The 19,774-nt window shown below is 48.5% G+C and overlaps 1 protein-coding gene across 1 annotated transcript in view; it reads left to right on the forward strand.

Moving 5' to 3' along the window:
• Positions 1–18,764, forward strand: part of LOC137421965 (cAMP-regulated phosphoprotein 19) — a 32,466-nt gene extending 13,702 nt beyond the window's left edge. The window contains exon 3 of the mRNA XM_068108598.2: positions 16,945–18,764. Within this exon, the coding sequence (XP_067964699.1) occupies positions 16,945–17,118 (174 nt within the window). The 3' untranslated portion in view covers positions 17,119–18,764. The remainder of the gene's footprint in view (positions 1–16,944) is intronic.
• Positions 18,765–19,774: the final 1,010 nt, after the last annotated feature.

Here is a 19,774-nt window from a genome sequence, read left to right on the forward strand (position 1 = left end):
TGCCGGCACGTCTCAACAAAACGTGGTCGCCATGACGACCCTTCCTATCCAGCCGCCCGCTCCGCCTAGTGGAGCACGGACGCGGCCGTTCAAAGCGAGGCCCGGCACGCACCGAGGGCCTGACTCGGCTATAAGTCGTTCTAAACTCTACCCCGTCTAACGTCGATGCTTCACCTGGACGCTTACACCCCGCAGCCCGTTCCTTGCTCACACATCCAGCCGTGCCCATGCTCCTCGTACCTTTCCTTACACACCCAGGTACACTCATTCCACTCACAGCCTTGGTCACACACCTGACCACCGAACATTTTGGCACACATTCGTTCGTAGCACACCTCACCAAAACACCTCTTCGCGCCCCCTCCTCGGTCACCTCCTCTGTGACAATCACAGGTGTGCCCTCATTCACACACCCAACCACGTGCCTCACCACCAACTCCAGCGTGCATTCCCACTCACGCTCTACCATTCCAGGTGTGCATCCTTCCATCCCAGGTGTACATCCTCGCTCACCTGTCACAACTAACTCACGCTCCATGTCACTCTCACTACTTTCACCTCCACTCGTGACAACGCACTCACCCTTACTTTTGACAGCACACTCTTTCCTCATGCACCTGTCCGTCACACACCTTTCTCGCGCACACTCTCCCGTTACACCCTCTGTAACACTCACCACAGGTGGACACTCTTCCTTACTTCTGACAGCGCACTCTTTCCTCATGCACCTGTCCGTCACACACCTTCCTCGCGCACACTCTCCCGTCACACCCTCTGTAACACTCACCACACCGCGCTTCCACGTGCTCCCTCGCACACGCGCTACGACCGACTCACTCTCGCCAGCACACTCACTCCTTGGCACGCACTTTTTCCTCACACACCCCAGAGTCGGATTTTCTCGCACACCTCCTTTTTCGCACACCAGACCTGTCGCACACTTCACCCACGGCCTCTCACGAACACCCGGGTCTATCTCGACCCCCAAGCTTATTAAATCCCCTGGCGCATCATACGCACGACCATATTGGTCACCACTTACACCGGGTCCTCTTCCTCTTCGCTTCTCCTCCATCACCTGCGAATCCCTCATCCGGTTAATGAGCACATCATCACGATCCAAACACAGACTTTGGACCAATTCTTTTATCTCCTCTTTTATCTCTTTCTTATCCCCTCTCCGTCGCTTCTTAATTTCGCTCATCCCTTCTTCCACTTCTTCTAATTTGTGCTTCACCTCTTTTATTCCCCGGTACGTCTCCTCAAGCTCGTCCTCCAAGGCTACCTTGACCGTTTCCATGTGCGTCCTCACCTGCCGGTCCTTCGTCTCCATTACCTCTACCACCTCGTCCAACCTCGTTGTCAGTCCCTCACGTACCATCTGACATTCCCTCTTCGTCGCTACCAAGTCATTTTTTAGGTCATTTTGTGTCGCTTTTAAACCTCCTAATACCGCAGTGTTCCTTTGAACCTGCTCCACTAACTCCGTTTGTCCCACCGTCAGCTGCTCCACCTCCTGCGTCAGGTCCTCTATGCCCCCTTGTAACTTTACAGTCCCCTTTCTCACCTCCTTTTCCATGTGCTCCTCACAGTGCCTCACCTCCTCGCGCACTCCTCCGACCTCCTCACTCACTCCTCTTCTGATCTCTTCTCCCATCACTTGCATCTCCTGCCCAGATGCCACCCTCATCTGCTCCATTTCCTCCCTGTGAGCATCCAGTTTGGTTTCTACCCCCATTCTGACCCCCTCTATCTGCTGCCCCATTTGGTTAACTTCCCTTTCCGCTTGGTCCCTCATGTCCCTCAATTTGCCTTCCATACTGTTTTCTAACCCCTCTAACCCTTTTTTCATCCCTTCCATTTGATTCTCTTGAGCGGCCATTCTGTTTTCTACCCCCGTTAACCCATTCTTTACTTCTTTTATCCCGTTGTCTAACTCCTCAAAATTATTGTCTAACTTCCCAATTTTCTTGTCTAACTCCTCAAAATTATTGTCTAACTTCTCAATTTTCTTGTCTAACTCCTCAAAATTATTGTCTAACTTCTCACTGGTACCCCTCGCTTCGTCCCTCATTACCCACATTTGGTTTTCCAATCGCTCATTATTCTTTTCCATAAGGGCCGTCATTTGTATAAAAAAAAGTTCCAATCTTCCCAGCGGCGCTACTTCGGTCGCGGGCACGGTGACCAGCGAGGCGCCATTTTGCGCGCCCGCTTCTTCGTGCGTGACGGCGCTATTTTGCGAACCTGCCGCCCTCACTGCTTCGCTCTCCTCCTGTCCCTCATTTTGGTCCTGGATTGACCCTACCTCACTCTCCTTTACCGGACCCCAGCTGTCTTGATCCGCCATAGCGCGACTTTCAAAATTCGGTTTTTATTTTTTATTTTCGTAAAACAAATTGAAATTTCGCCGTTATAATTTCGCGCGGGAAACGCGCTCCGAATCGATTCGGTCGAGCGCCGTACGCGCTCCGGCTCGATTTTCCCTCCCAAAATTTGGGCCTAACTAATTTAGTCCCGGGTTCGAATTCCACTCCTCGACACCAATTGTTACAGACGTGGCTTGGATGTTATTTACCGAGCGGTTTTATGGTATGACCACGTCTGCACAAGTTACCCGATTGTGCCCGAACGTTGACTAATCGCGCTATGCTAGACCAATGAAGGAAAAAGAAGACACACGGCTGGAATTAATACGACACGACACCAGGGATACGGTTCTCAAAGGTTGTTATTACAATAATGCGGAAGGTTTAGATTACAGGGACAAGAGGGAAACATAGGAAGGTGGGCACTTAAACACAATCTTATATTATTCCCAACAGACGACAGATAAACGGGACAAGGCTCACTCACACGGGGTTTGATGCAAAGGACAGGCGGGTAGCGATCGCTCCAGGTGCACCTGGGCTCAGGGCAGGATCACGTACGGTCCAGTTTAAGAGATGCGGTGGAGGTATTGCAGCGCTCGAGGGGTGGCGACTTCTCTCTCTCCAGGCTGGGGGCGCATCTGACGTCACATCCGGCGCGGGGCCGCGTATATCCGGCGGGGAGTGACACGCCCTCGGCTCGTTAGCTCCGCCTCGTGGAATCGGCACGTTGCTTCTCATTGGGTGCGTGCGGGGGGGTTACTGGCTCCGCCCCTGACGAGGAGCTGACAGCCAGCCCCTTCGGGGTAACGCCGTGGAGCGCATGGTCATGGCGGGTAACCGAGCCGGTGTGAGGACGCACACTCCCCGCCCCTCTGTTGTTGTAGTCGTAGTTGTAGTTGTAATTGTTGTTGTAGTTGTTGTTATTGTTGTTGTTTGGGGAAGAAGATGGGAGGAGGTATGGGAAAGGTCCTAAACTCACTACTGATGCCATATAATCACATTCTGGTGCAACGAAGAGTCATAATTAATGGAAACGAGGCCTTAACTGACATAGATTAAGAATAACTAGGAAGATGTCCGAAAGTTGTCTACGTGTGGTGCGGTGGACCTGGGCACGACATTTAATGGGGGAATAAGGGGAAGGTCGGCTCTACTGATTGTTATTTACATGCAATGGGACTAGGGAATGGGGGATTGGGGAAAGTTGGGGAGTATTGGAGAAAATAGGGGAATATTTACAAGCGGATATGGAGGCCAAATTCCATATTCGCAACAATATTCTCAACTTGGGCACACATTGGGACATCAGTTTATAGTTGTCGGGATTCAAAACCCGGCTCGACAGCTTAATGGCGAATGTGTGTACCACTAGGCCATCCTGCCAGCTCCAACAATGGATGGAGGCCCAAAATCTGTACCTCTGAACGTATTTCAGGCTTTACGACGATTCTGGCACCCCACTCTGCTTGCCACGCTTTGTACATGGAGAATACCATACAATTTATACGGTTTCCTTTTTGTATACATAATTGAGGCTCATGGAAGAGCTAGAATATAACGTCCAACTGCTTAGGGCTACAGCCATATATATAGCTTTATTATTGTCTTTATTATTATTTCATTCATTATTTTTTAATTATTTATTATTTTTTATTATTTTTTCACACTTACCCTGTCGCAGGAATTTGATTCCTGTTTATAAAAATTGTAGATGAATTAATCTTCAATGCATTTCTGCTTATACAGTATACACACATACATACGCATACATATACTTACGCTAACATTTGGGGTCTGCCTAGCAGGCACGTAAGACATCGGCCATTACAAAGCTTGCAGTGTTAAGTGTGGAAAAGTTCTGAGGAGATTGCGGCTGGCTCAATAGCGCAGTCAGCTGTTGACGCGTAATCAACGGTGGTCCGTGGTTCGAGCCCCGCATTGTCAGAATTTTTTCACACTTAGCCCCTCGCAGGAATTTGATTCCTGTTTATAAAAAAACAAAAACAAAAAACGAACAAAAATATATATATATTGTTGTGGATCTGCCGCCGGCCTTCTCCCCTTATCAAGGGGGGATTAATCCCCTTGTCTTTACTGACCTGGCGCGACCCGAGACCTATTACGTCCCTTCCGGGCAGCGCCAAATAGGGTTTCGGGACCAAATTCGCTCATACCTAAGTACTAGCACTGCCCTGGAAGCGAGGAAATAAGCCTCGCACGAACCACGTGTGATGGTGATACGCCGAGCGGTTTGCGTACACGTGATCCGCGCCGTTATAGATAATGGAACCAGATTTAAGCGGTTTTACTCGTGCCACGCTTAGTCAATGGAGAAATCACGGGAACGATCGAATACAGAAGAAAAGGAAGAACAAATAGGTTTAATTATTATGCACGTATTTACAGCTCAGGCCGAAGAGACACAGGGCAACTTTGACAGTCTTATGCTTAATACCCCAGGACAAACGGGCCCGTCTCACTCGTACTCACACGGGGATTGCAGATGGACAGGATGATGTTCTCCAGCCACGGTGGTCGTCCAGGATCCGGCCCCATCTCACTCTCCACGGTCCCCGGCATGTCCCGCTAAGATGGAGGTAGGCGAAGGCAGAAACTCGTATCGTGTCGCTCGAACAAAGCGGGTAATAATCTCGGGGCGTACGGTAGAGGGCGGACTTAGCGTGGCTGGCGGTTATTCAGCCGCGTTCACTCGCTTTCGCTGAACTGCGCAAGTTATAACCGCCCTGGCTGCGCCCACGTATTTCTCGTCACCAAGTTCATACAGCGCGAATGATTATCGTCAAGCGCGTCTCCCTTCTCCGAACTCAGAACTCCTCGACTCAACTTGACGAGCGCCTGCCTCTCCCTTCTCATAACTTAGGTGGGGGCTTTGTGCGATCGGTTTTATTGCCACGCCCTTAGGCCGATCAAATGTCCCAACCACGCCCTGTGACGCTGTGCTGCAGCCACACGCTGTGAGCCCTGATTGGTGGCTCATTCTTACCGTCCCCACTGCTGCCGCGCCGATCTCAACCCTCCTCCACCTGCCGAGGCCTACCTCGTCTTAACTCGACTCGTGAGCAACCAATGCTTAACAAACTGGATCGAGCCTGTAGAGGTGGAATGGTTTGTAGAAGTAGGGCCTATTATCCTCCTGTCTTTACAACAACGCAGGATTAACATTGGAAGGGGCCTACTCTCACATATACTAAGACATAACTATACTACAAATGAGGCTACGTGTTGCTCGTGTGACTATCTATGGGGGGTAAACCTTTAACCTTTATTAACCTTTACTGTACCTGGTGTTGCGCTAGCGGCTCGGGTGCCGGCTTAGGATCTTAGGATCCTAGGATCCTGGGTTCGAAACCCGGTCGATCGCTGAATTAACGCCAGGGGGGTTAACTCAGCCTGTCATCCTTCCGAGGTCGGCAAATTGAGTACCAGTTCACTGGTAATTCCCTGTTTGTCGTTAAAGGCGACAAAAAGGGTTGGCAGCAGGAAGGGCATCCGGCCGTAAAACATTGCTTCAAAAAGGGGACCGAAAAACAACAACAACTACGGTCCCCGAAAAAGGCCAACCCCCACTTTGCGGGGAAAAATGGCCTCTAAAGGTGGTTATTTTATATATTATATAACCTTTACTGTACCAATCTCAAAACCGCAGCAATATATATATGCATACAGACTTGGCATTTAATATGGAATATTTTTTTTGTGGGGGTGAACTTACTTTTCAAGATGACTTAGAACCAAAAGTTCATTGGAATTATGTTGAAATTATTCTAGATTTTGTTCATGTGACCTTTAAAAGAAACAAAAACCACATTTGACATTTCGAAGCAAATAAATTGATCCTTGAAAGTGATGTAAACTGATATCGAACTCGATTCACGGACAGTACTGTGTTAAACTTCTGTACGTTTTCCAGAAGTATCTCTTTATTTTGCACATTAGCCAAATTTTTTTTAAACAAAAGCTAAATTATGACTGGGATTACGGACAGTAAAATTACAGTTCAGTACTTCGTGTAACCCCCACGAGCATTCAGGAGAGCACATACACGTCGAGGCATGCTGTTCACGAGATTTGCCAAGGTTTGGACAGGAATCGCTTGCCATGCAGTGACAACAGTCTGCTGCAATTCACGCACAGAGGTCGGCTGCTGGTCCAAGTGGTCGATTTGACGCATTAATTCTGCCCACAAGTTCTCTATCGGATTCATATCCGGGGACATGGCAGGCCACTCCATATGCTCTACACCACGGTCAGCAAGAAAGTGTTGGATCATGCGAGCACGATGAGGCCGTGCATTGTCATCTTGGAAGACAAAGTTTCCTCGAAAGGCTGCACGAGCAAATGGAAGCAATGTTTCTTCCAGAATGACCCTGTACTTGAACTGGTTCAGGTTTCCATTCAGAACAACCAGGTCAGTTTTGCCCCCTGCATGAAAAGCAGCCCAAACGGTCACCCCACCACCTCCAGCTTGGACTCTTGGCACTATACAAACTTCGTTGTGGGCTTCATTCACTTGTCTGCGCACTCGGACGCGGCCATCTTGACGATAGACCAGAAATCTAGACTCGTCACTGAAGGTCACGTGATTCCAGTGTCCTGGCTGCCATTGACGGTGCTCTCTGGCCCACTGCAATCGGCGCTGGCTGTGTTGTCTGGTCAGGCGTGGCTTTCTCAGGGGACGCCTGGCACGATAGCCTGCTTGAACCAGTCGTTGGTTGACGAGCCTTCTGGATACAGGCACATTTGTCAGTTGCTGCCACTCAGCACGAAGCCGATTAGCTGACTTGGTACGGCCATTGCAGACTAACCGGTGCAGCTGGCGATCATCTCTCCTTGTGGTTCTGCGTGGACGTCCTGGCCTCGGTATTGGAGTATTGACACCCCTCTGAGCATTTCGTTTTAGGATCTTTGACACCTGACCTTGAGTGATGCCATACTGCCAAGCAATAGCACGCTGTTTCATGCCAGAATTTCGTAAAGCCACCACTCCATGACAAACAGCATTGTCAAGTTGACGGACCATCTCCAGAGGAAGCGGCAATAACTTTTGTCGGCGTGCAGCAGTTGTTTTCCACTAATACAGAACGCAACAACCCTTATATACCCGATTGTGAAGCCAATCGTCAAATGTACCTGTCCTTACATTTTGTTACGCCACCTGTGATATAATCCTGTTATTGACTTCTTGCTGCGAAAGATAATTATCAGTGACATGGTTCTTTCAACAAAGACATCACCGAAGGGTAAAATAAACTCACCAGATTGATATACTGAGTTCAGAAAGTAAACCCAAGTCAAGAAGAAAAAAATATTCCATATTAAATGCTGTGTGTGTGTGTGTGTGTGTGTGTGTGTGTGTGTGTGTGTGTGTGTGTGTGTGTGTGTGTGTGTGTGTGTGTGTGTGTGTGTGCATATATATATACGTATATATATATATATATATATATATATATATATATATAGAGCTTTATTATTGTCCTGCAGCCAATATTGGGCAGATAATTGAATTCTCAATTTTATACACTCATCTATCCCAGAGAGGGAACATATTGGCTTTTTCTTAATTTATTTTTTGTACATGGTCAAGGCTCGTGGAAGAGCTAGAACACAGAACAGATCAGCACACAACCTAACAAAGAGATCAGCCGGAGAGAGAGGAAACGCCACCAGCAGAGCGGAGGGAGAAAGTAAATGGAGATGGACAAACAGGGGATACAGGCAACGATAAGGGGTGGACAATATGGACACATAAGCAAAATTTTGGGAGGGGTGGGGTGGTTTAACAGGTGTAGAAAATATAATGGTTTTGAATGGGAGATGACTTGAGATGGTGTTGAACAGCTGTCTTGAAGACATGGAGGGAAGAATGAGATTGAAGAGAGCATGGAAGATGGTTCCATAGGTGGGAGAAAAGAGGAGGATAAATGAGTGGAGGTGAGTAGTGGTTCTGGATGAAGGCAGTTTTACGAGGAGGGTGTTGCTGGTGGACCGCGTGAATCCTGTAGATACCTGGGGGGAAGGGGGGGGATCCGTTTTTTCATCTTTTTATGTAATTCTGTGATGTTGGCTGATTTCCCAAGCAGATGGAAGATGACCTAGGGCGAATGACATGGTGAAAGGGGCAGCGAGAGGATGGGTAATAGCAGCAGAGCAGGTTTTAGGACACGTGAGCTGATACTGTCCGGTCCAGTTGCAGTCGGACTCGAGGGTTGACACAAACGTTTCCACTACAAAAGACAGAATAATCCTATGTTCAATCCTACAGATATGTAAGGGGCTGTAGCTCTGCTGAGCTCATGGTTAATGGGTGTAGCCTATGCAGCTGTTAATTCAGAAGAGCCTTTTCAAAAATCTAGAGGGAGTTAGTCGTGGGTCTCCAATCACCTCAGCAACCCGCTGGGCAGGAAGGGGGCAAGAGGTCCCGCATCCACCAGTAATTTGTGTGTGTGTCGGTAGTTAAGACCACATGACCGTGGCAAATCCTCCTGTCAAAATGGCTTGGCAACCCATGGCATGCGTCCTGCTTTTGTGTACCTTGATGCGCAAGTACACTTTACCCGTCTTACAAGCTTATATCCATAATAACAAGCATTCTGAGTATTGCGCTGCAATACATGTCCCCTACCGGCAGTCTGTCGTCCGGAAAACTTTTGGGGAAATTACCAAGGGTTCTTTACCCACGGGTTCTGAATCGTTCCCAATCGCAAATTACCTCAGGACGGGCTCACCTGTGATTCGCACTCGGGACTTCGATTTATACACCTTGCAGACAGGTCAGCAGAAGCACGAGAAAATAAGTTGTTGATAAAGAACCTTTCGAGTCACTAAATATCAGTAATTTATTATATTTTCCGGTTCACGATCAATGATCGATGTGTGTGTATATATATATATATATATATATATATATATATATATATATATATATATATATATATTGCTCGGCTTGGCTCCGCCCCTCCGGAAAGCGCGCGCTGTGTCGCGCTGTTGACGTTCACGAGACTAGGCTGAGGGCGTGCGGTGCGGCTTGAGGAGAACTCTGGAATAAACAAGATATCCTTTTTTTTTTTTTTTTCGTTTAATTAACGATATCTGCCAAACCACGTGCCCTATCGCAAATTCCAAAAGGACATTTTAGTACACTGTTATGCTGAACAGATCTGTGACGTTTCCCCTCGATTGGATCAAAAATGAGGGAGGAGCTCGGTTTTAAAGGTTCATGCTTAAAAACGTCATAACTCTGAAACCATGTGACGCATGACGTCACGCTCGCTGACTTTTTTGTTCGTCATGGGTATGCGATTTTGCCTGTAAAGTTTGGCGTCGATCTGTTCAGCCGTTGCAGAGAAAAAGGGGTTTTTGTGTTTTCACGAAAAACAATATGGCGGCCGAAGCACGTGACCTGTGACGTCATAATTACCATTAAAGTATTCTACAGACCGAGTCCCTCCTATGGTGAAAATTTGATCTCAATCGGTCCTATTATTGCAGAGAAATTGGTTATTAAAGGAAATTAAAACTTAAAATGGCACTGAGTTAAGGATCATCAGAATTCCCAAAGTTCAAAGTGCCATAACTTTGTCAAAAATGATCTAAACGTCGTGAGGTTCGAACTTAATCTGTAACTTATCATGAGGAAACCATGTGCCAAGTTTGAAATCATTAGCATTAAGGGTTTAGAAAACAAGTCCGGAAAACTGTTCTTTGCGTGACGGACTGACTGACGGACGGAGGGATGGCGTGCAAACCTATAGTCCCCTCCGGTGTACACCGGTAGGGGACTAATAAAAGGCAGTGTCTGTCTGTCCGTCTGTCTCCTCCATAACTCCAAAACCATGAAACCTAGCGGCCCCAAACTTTGCATGCATTCACCTGGACCTCCAACAGATATCAGTGATGAAAACTGGGTGTTTGTGTGTGTTATAACACCCTTTTTGAAGATGATTAATGAGGTGCTCATGAGAAAAAAACCTTATGTGGTGGCTTACCAATATGGGGGCCCGCCATCTTGGTCAGCCCACTGCACCTTGCTTGGTTTTTAAGCCGCCATTTTGTTTCGGCCTACTCAAATGTGCTTTACCTTGGAAACACGATCGATTATCATTACATAATTGAAGTAGATCATCAAAATCTGGATTTGGATATGAGCATTGGATGCTGCAGTCTAAATCATCTCCAAACCTGGAGTGAAATCTGACAATTTACCGTATCTTGTGATTTTATAACTAAGTGTATATATGCATTTATTTAAGTGAGGCTGTGATTCTCATTCTGGGGTTATTTTTTTATTATTTAACTTAATAATCGTTTTTAACAATTATTTATACTTCCATTGGAACTGCTCGGAGACACGTTTTTTGGTTGAAACGTTTTTAGCAAAGAACACTTTTCAAGTAGTTGGGACTGCTGTTTAGGGTCAATTCTGCAGTTGGAATTTTGAGGATCGGTTCCGATTAAGAGTTTGTGGAGCTTATTACATTGTGTTTTTTAACCGTGTGCGGAAATTAAATAAAGGTGTGTACACCGCCCATTGAAGTCAGGAGAGGTGTATGGGGGTGAAGGGAGGAGTGGGAGGGGTTTTGGAGGAAGAGTTGTATGAGGGTGGGGTGGAGACAGGTTGAGGTAGGACCAGTTGCAACTGCTATACCAGAAAGCATTTGAAAATGCGAAGCCTGTCCGCGTCCGTTTGTATTCATACTTCTTCTTCTTCTTCTTCTTCTTCCAGATGCTCAAAATAACGAAAATAGTTTAAAAAAAAAAATACAAAATGAAAATTGATGATTTTATGCATCCTTGACCTTTGAGCTTTAGATCTAAAAAAACCAATTTGCTTCTAGCTTTTGATTGGTGAACAAATTAATTGACCCAATATGCAAATTATTAGAATTTCAGGTCAATCGCATGAAAATTGATGATTTTATGTGACGCTGACCTTTGACCTTTTGACAAAATTATTTATTTGCTTTCTCCATATTCTCATAATAAAGCTTTGGTGAAAATTTGATGGCAAAACTCGAATGGAAAAAAGGTTACAGCCCTGACATGGACACTGCACACACAGACGGACACTGCACACACAGACGGACACTGCACACACAGACGGACACTGCACACACAGACGGACACTGCACGCGCACAGACGGACACTGCACGCGCACAGACGGACACTGCACGCGCACAGACGGACACTGCACGCGCACAGACGGACACTGCACGCGCGCAGACGGACACTGCACGCGCGCAGACGGACACTGCACGCGCGCAGACGGACACTGCACGCGCGCAGACGGACACTGCACGCGCGCAGACGGACACTGCACGCGCGCAGACGGACACTGCACGCGCGCAGACGGACACTGCGCGCGCGCAGACGGACACTGCGCGCGCGCAGACGGACACTGCGCGCGCGCAGACGGACACTGCGCGCGCGCAGACGGACACTGCGCGCGCGCAGACGGACACTGCGCGCGCGCAGACGGACACTGCGCGCGCGCAGACGGACACTGCGCGCGCGCAGACGGACACTGCGCGCGCGCAGACGGACACTGCGCGCGCGCAGACGGACACTGCGCGCGCGCAGACGGACACTGCGCGCGCGCAGACGGACACTGCGCGCGCGCAGACGGACACTGCGCGCGCGCAGACGGACACCGCGCGCGAAGACGGACACTGCGCGCGCGCAGACGGACACTGCGCGCGCGCAGACGGACACTGCGCGCGCGCAGACGGACACTGCGCGCGCGCAGACGGACACTGCGCGCGCGCAGACGGACACTGCGCGCGCGCAGACGGACACTGCGCGCGCGCAGACGGACACTGCGCGCGCGCAGACGGACACTGCGCGCGCGCAGACGGACACTGCGCGCGCGCAGACGGACACTGCGCGCGCGCAGACGGACACTGCGCGCGCGCACACGGACACTGCGCGCGCGCACACGGACACTGCGCGCGCGCACACGGACACTGCGCGCGCGCACACGGACACTGCGCGCGCGCACACGGACACTGCGCGCGCGCACACGGACACTGCGCGCGCGCACACGGACACTGCGCGCGCGCACACGGACACTGCGCGCGCGCACACGGACACTGCGCGCGCGCACACGGACACTGCGCGCGCGCACACGGACACTGCGCGCGCGCAGACGGACACTGCGCGCGCGCACACGGACACTGCGCGCGCGCACACGGACACTGCGCGCGCGCACACGGACACTGCGCGCGCGCACACGAACACTGCGCACGCGCGCACACACACACATTTTTTCCACAATTAACTGTAGGAAAATGTTCGGTCTCTCGAATCTTTGGGCCTCACCATCAAAGGTCTGGCATACTGATCTCCTCTTTGTGCTGGAGCCCTCATTTTTCAGCCTTCTCTTATGAATGCTGTGGGTTCCAAAAACACACGCGGACACTGCGCGGACACCCGCACACACGCAGACACCCGCACACACGCAGACACTGCGCAGACACCCGCACACACGCGGACACTGCGCGGACACCCGCACACACGCGGACACTGCGCGGAACACCCGCACACACGCGGACACTGCGCGCACACACGCGGACACTGCGTGGACACCCGCACACACGCGGACACTGCGCGGACACCCGCACACACGCGGACACCCGCACACACGCGGACACTGCGCGGACACCCGCACACACGTGGACACTGCGCGGACACCCGCACGGACACACACACAAACAAACAAACACACACAAACACCTCTCGACCGCCTCTTAAAATACATTTATTACACACACTTGCTGAACACCTATGGAAGGATTTATCAAACAAATCCATTTTTTCCACAATTAACTGTAGGAAAATGTTCGGGGTCTCGAATCTTTGGGCCTCACCATCAGAGGTCTGGCATACTGATCTCCTATATGTGCTGGAGCCCTCATTTTTCAGCCTTCTCTTATGAATGCTGTGGGTTCCAAAGCTCCCATTATCATTGGGGTTTCCCACAAAGTATCAGAAGAACAGGGTATGTTGCTTCCTTGTCGCAGACAGGTTGCCACCATCCTCATTAACTCTCCGATACCTCGCACCTTTGTTTTTACCTCCACCACCACCGATTGGACGGATATTATCGTTTTACCCCCGAATGTCATCCGAATATTTTGAGATATCCTGCTTTTTTTTTTCTTTTTTCTTTTTTTTTTGTATACTGAATCGAGGCTCGTGAAAGAGCTAACATTTACTTCACAAACAAATCGACCAGACAAACAAAATACACAAAAAGAGGGAGCGGAAGACAAGATGGGGAGAAAAGGGGAAGCACACAAACACAACATCCGTGAGCAGGGAGATGTGTGGAAGGGAGAGGGCCCGGGGGGAGGAGGCATGGGAAGGGGGGGGGGGGGGAGGGAGAAGTATAAAGCACAAGGACACCAAGGACTTCCAGGACAGAAGTTGGTATTTCAAAAAGGGGAATTGGGGTGAAATTAGCAGGGGTAGAAAAGATCAAGGTTTTGGATGGGGGAAGATAAGAGATGGTGGTGAACAGCTGTTTTAAAGACTTGGAGGGTGGAGTGGGATTGAAGAGAGTGAGGGAGTTTGTTCCAGAGGCGGGAGAAAAGAGGAATGAAGGAGTGAAGGTGAGCAGAGAGTCTTGATTTTGGCAGTTTAACCAAAAGAGGGTTGCAGGCAGATCTTGTGCGACCTATCAGAGTACTTGAGGGACAGAGCACAGAGAGAGCTGGGGGGGCAAGGCCAGAGAGGAGTCGGTAGAAGACGGAAAGACCACCAACCTGCCTGCGGTGAGTGAGTGAGAGGCCCTTGGAGTTAGCTTCATCGCGGGAGATTCCAATGATTCTGAATGCTTTGGTTTCAACAGCGCGAAGGCGAGTTAGGTGTGAGGCAGGAGCACCAGCCCAGAGGGGAGAGCAGTATTCCATTGAGCTGCGGATGAAAGCCTTGTATGTGGTGAGGAGCTCAGGTGTGCCAAGGAAGGACTTCGCACGACGGAGGATGCCCAGTCGGCGACTGGCTTTGGAGGCCAGATTTGAAATGTGGTTTTTCCAGGAAAGATCATGGCAGATAGTGAGACCCAAAAGCTTGAGTGACAGAACTTCTTGGAGAGGATTATTCAGAAAGTGGATGGGAGGGTTGTCCAGTCGGTCTTTTCGGAGAGACATCGTAAGAGTGTGAGATTTGTCAGGATTGAAAGACATGTTCCACTTGTTTGCCCAGTCTGTGATTTTGTCCAGGTCTGCAGAGAGTGAGGAGGCTGCAGACTGCCGATCTGAGGGATGAAGAATGGAGCGACAGAGAGTAGAGTCGTCAGCAAAGAGATAGAGAGGATTTTCAAGAGAGTCAGAGAGATCATTGATGAAGACCAGAAAAAGCACAGGGCCCAGAACACTGCCTTGGGGAACTCCAGCCTGAACAGGAAGAGGAGATGAGAGAAACCCATTCAGGGCCACACGTTGACTACGACTAGAGAGGAAGTCCGCCAGCCATGCGTGGAGAAACTGGGGTGGGACAGTATGGAGAGAGAAAGAAAGAGACGTGCTCACAGATAGACAAACAGACAGACACTGGAAAGGGAGTTGGGGTGGGACAGTATGGAGAAAGACACCAACAGCAGGGTACATGGACAATGTAGAGGAAGACATGGTGAAAGAAAACTTTCTCCTCAGGTCTTACTCCCGCTCTTTCATCCCTCTGACACTATCGATTCCACCAGGTCACATTCATTCTTCCAGCAACTCCCTCCTAATGAAATTACCAAAATGCAGGCCAACTACTCGCCTCCACTTTTGTTCCTCACTTCTTCCTGTCCCTGTCTCGTCTATTAAATCCCATATTCCCTCCAAGGCTTCAAGTTGGCACTGCACCACCATCTCAAGTTATCCTCGACCCATACCAATGATGTTTTCTGTCGTCATTCTATTCTAGAATAATTAAAGACATTAGTTTTGTAGACATTTTGTAGACAAAGACATTAGTTGCTGTAGTTTTGTGCTTTTGTTGTATTTAACATTCCCACTTGGATTGGTCATGAAGAGGATGTTTCATGATAGTCGGGTCACCCTCCTTCTCTCCGCAAACTCCCCCAACCCTCCCAGCTTCCCACGCCCCCCCCCCCCCCCCAAAATGCCAAGGGCTTCTCTCTTTCTCTCTGCAACTAGTAGTTCTCTCTCTTTCTCTCTCTTTCTCTCTCTTTCTCTCGCTTTCTCTCTCTTTCTCTCTCTTTCTCTCTTTCTCTCGCTTTCTCTCGCTTTCTCTCTCTTTCTCTCTCTTTCTCTCTCTTTCTCTCCCTCTCTCCCTCTTTCTCTCCCTCTTTCTCTCCCTCTTTCTCTCCCTCTTTCTCTCCCTCTTTCTCTCCCTCTTTCTCTCCCTCTTTCTCTCCCTCTTTCTCTCCCTCTTTCTCTCCCTCTTTCTCTCTCTCTTTCTCTCCCTCTTTCTCTCCCTCTTTCTCTCCCTCTTTCTCTCCCTCTTTCTCTCCCTCTTTCTCTCCCTCTTTCTCTCCCTCTTTCTCTCTCTCTTTCTCTCCCTCTCCCTCTTTCTCTCCCTCTTTCTTTCTCTCCCTCTTTCTCTCCCTCTTTCTCTCCCTCTTTCTCTCCCTCTTTCTCTCCCTCTTTCTCTCCCTCTTTCTCTCCCTCTTTCTCTCCCTCTTTCTCTCCCTCTTTCTCTCCCTCTTTCTCTCCCTCTTTCTCTCCCTCTTTCTCTCCCTCTTTCTCTCCCTCTTTCTCTCCCTCTTTCTCTCCCTCTTTCTCTCCCTCTTTCTCTCCCTCTTTCTCTCCCTCTTTCTCTCCCTCTTTCTCTCCCTCTTTCTCTCCCTCTTTCTCTCCCTCTTTCTCTCCCTCTTTCTCTCCCTCTTTCTCTCCCTCTTTCTCTCCCTCTTTCTCTCCCTCTTTCTCTCCCTCTTTCTCTCCCTCTTTCTCTCCCTCTTTCTCTCCCTCTTTCTCTCCCTCTTTCTCTCCCTCTTTCTCTCCCTCTTTCTCTCCCTCTTTCTCTCCCTCTTTCTCTCCCTCTTTCTCTCCCTCTTTCTCTCCCTCTTTCTCTCCCTCTTTCTCTCCCTCTTTCTCTCCCTCTTTCTCTCTCTCTTTCTCTCTCTCTTTCTCTCTCTCTCTGTTTCTCTCCCTCTTTCTCTCCCTCTTTCTCTCTCTCTTCCTTCTGTTTGTTCATGCCCTCGTTTAGCCCGCATATCTTTTTACTGCCCCCATATGAGTGCTTTGCCTTCTACCTTCAGTTATCCTATCCCTCTTTCATGATAATAGACTTTGTATATAACAGCATTTTTATAAAGCGATGCCCTGCGTTGTAATTAACGCAATTCTTTCAATCTCTGATTAATGTGACTGTATCATTTAATGCATAATTGTGTGTACTAGCACATTGATCCAGTCCGTATTAGACCAAAGCTACAGATTTATGAGATTCTAAGTGGTTGTTGACTATTCAAACCCTTTGCACTCTTTTTCTTTTCTCTCTCTCTCTCTCTCTCTCTCTCTCTTTCTCTTGCTCTTGCTCTTGCTCTTGCTCTTGCTCTCCCTCTCTCTCTTTCTTTTGCTCTCTCTTCCTCTGCCTCTCCAGCAACAAAAGTACTTTGACTCCGGTGATTACAATATGGACAAGGCGTACCAGAAGCACAAAAGCTTGGCAAGCGGAGATATTGAGAGGTCGCCCATCACTGGAGATCACATCCCAACTCCCCAGGATCTACCTCAGCGGAGACCTTCTCTTCTGACGAGTAAATTGGTGGAGTGATGGCTATACTTTCGGCTTAGCAGTTCTGATAGTTAAAAGGGGGGAGGGGGGAGGGAGTTTTTTCACATTTATTTTGCTCCCCACACTCTTCTCTTTTTTTTTTCTCTCTCTTTGGTTCTTTAAACCAAATGTCATTTACTCTTCAATCTTGCAATCGATGGAGCTCAAACGCCAATGTCTAATCAAATGCAACTAGTAGTTTGTATAACAAGAATGGTTTGTGTTTTAACATCGTTTTACGACTTTTATTGTGCATCCACCTTTGCACGACTAAGTTGTTTCTTTTTTTGTGCTGCTGGAAGCTTCTTGTTCTGCATACAAAAATGCTGCCCGGCAGAAACACCTTTTGCCGTTGCCCTCTACTGCACTGTAGACCGATGCACCATATTGCACTTTTGACGTCCATCTTTCCTTTCTGACCTCTTCAATTGCCCCCTATCCCCCCCCCCCCCCCCCCCCACCAATCGGTTTCACTCTTGAGAGTGAAAAAAACGTGCCTACACTGGTGAAAAAATGTCTTCTAGTTATCGATGCTTCGCCCCATTTTTCCATCCCGTTTGTCATGTTCATCGGCTGCCCATGATGCTATTGAACTTTCTAGAAACACAAAGCTGCACGATGTATCGTTTCCTGGGCATTATAGATAAATGGAGGCATAATTATTATTCTACTCTGCTGTAGTTTTGTGCTTTTGTTGTATTTAACATTCCCACTTGGATTGGTCATGAAGAGGATGTTTCATGATAGTCGGGTCACCCTCCTTCTCTCCGTAAACTCCCCCAACTCCCCCAACCCTCCCAGCTCCCCACCCCCCCCCCCCCCCAAAACGCCAAGGGCTTTCTGACCGAGTAGGAATATTGTAACTTGCAGAGATTTCTTTTTCCAATATCCGATTAGAAACGCAAGTTAAAATGCACATTCTGCTCTCACAGTTGATTTGCTATGTTCTCAACAGGAAATCGTTTTTTAAAATTGTTGTTTTATTAAAAAATGAGTGAGGAAGTAAAAAACAACAACTCCTAACTCCTTACATTTATATTTTTGTGAAATGGGCAACCTCCTTCTAAAGTGTCCATAAACAAAATAATTTCCGCAATGATTGTGCGATCACTGTGCGTTTGCAATTTTCTCGATTGGAGCTCTTGTATACGGTCGTGCTCGGGTGCTTTGAGCTGATGGAAGGCGATTTTGCAGTCTGCTACATTTTTTTTTTAATGTTTGGACATTTGGGGCTTTGTCTGGTTTTTTGGGGGTTTTTTTTGTCATATGGAGCTCAGTGTCGTATCGTTGACCTTTGTTTTCACGTACAAACTTGCTCCAGGGTGCGTTTGATAAGCTTGTCAGTAAAAAATTAAAAAAGCTATTGAAACTGCTGCAACTCCCTCGCCAACTTCAGTTTGATGATAAATGTTTACTTGGTCGACGTGTACACTTACTATAATAATATCTTCAGGGTTTGAAGAACATCAGAGCAAGTTTGAGTTGATGTGTGATGCCGTGTAAAGCTTGGTTTGCAATGGTGCATCAAATTGATGAGTTTGATCGTGCCATCCTGCAACGCGCTCGCCTTTGCGTTAAAACGTGGACATCGCGGAACTCATCCGGTAACTTTTGCATGTAAATAAAACCATGGTTTTGTATGGCAATACGTTTCCTGTTTATTTATTCTATTTTGTGCTTGCTTGGTTCAACCCTCACCATTTTATCTACTTACAAGGCCTTCACCCACAGTCTGATTGAGTACTGCTCTCCTCTTTGGGCTGGCGTCGCAGCCTCGCACCTTGCTCAGCTTGATGCCGTGGATACCAAGGCCTTCAAGATCATTGGAATCTCCCATGATAAAGCTGATTCACGGTCACTTCGCATACAGGTTGGTGGTCTCTGTCTTCTACCGCCTCCTTGCACCCTCTGCCCTTTTGTACTCTGCCCTCCCACCAGTTTCTTCAGGGCACACACCGTTTGCCAGTAACACTCATCTGGTGAAATTCTCCAAATCCAGACTCACTGATAAGCTCCACTCATTGGTGCCTCTTTTTCCCCATCTGTGGAACCAGCTTCACCAGTCTCTTCAATCTCAGTCATCCCTCCAGGGCTTCGAGTCAGCTGTTCACCGCCCATCTCAGGTCATCCCCCATCCATCCCCATTATATTTTCTACCCTCATTAACCCTCTTCAAGCCGACACCTTTCGGTGTTTCTAGGTTATCGGGTTTCCTTCTGCTCACTCACCCCAATCATCAAATGTTTTTAGGGGGTTTTCTTTTTGGTTGTTCCATTTCTGCTTCTTCCCCAGTTTTCCTTTCCATTACTGTGACAGAGTTTACACCTGTATAGAGTTTGTTCCCCCTCTGTGTCTTCCTCCCCCTCCCCTTGCTCTCCTTCTTCCCCAGGTCCTTTCCTCCTCCAGGTCTCTTATTTTGTCACTCCACCGTTCTGTTGGTGTTGGTGCGTTTCTCCCGTACAGTTACATTTCAACCGCTAGAGGGCGTAGTTGGATTAAATCATGGCTAGATTATAAAGCTTGTCCGCCATCATCGTTCCGGGCAAAATTCCATCAGGAACCAATGTGAAGAACTTGAAAGATGCCGGAATAATGCGCTTGCTACGGTTGCACCAACTAAAGGAGGAGAAACGGTGGCATTTCCTTTCATAAGTGA

This window comes from Myxine glutinosa, chromosome 2 (genome assembly GCF_964187855.1).
Source record: "Myxine glutinosa chromosome 2, kmMyxGlut1.1, whole genome shotgun sequence".
In the NCBI taxonomy this organism is placed as follows: Eukaryota; Metazoa; Chordata; class Myxini; order Myxiniformes; family Myxinidae; genus Myxine; species Myxine glutinosa.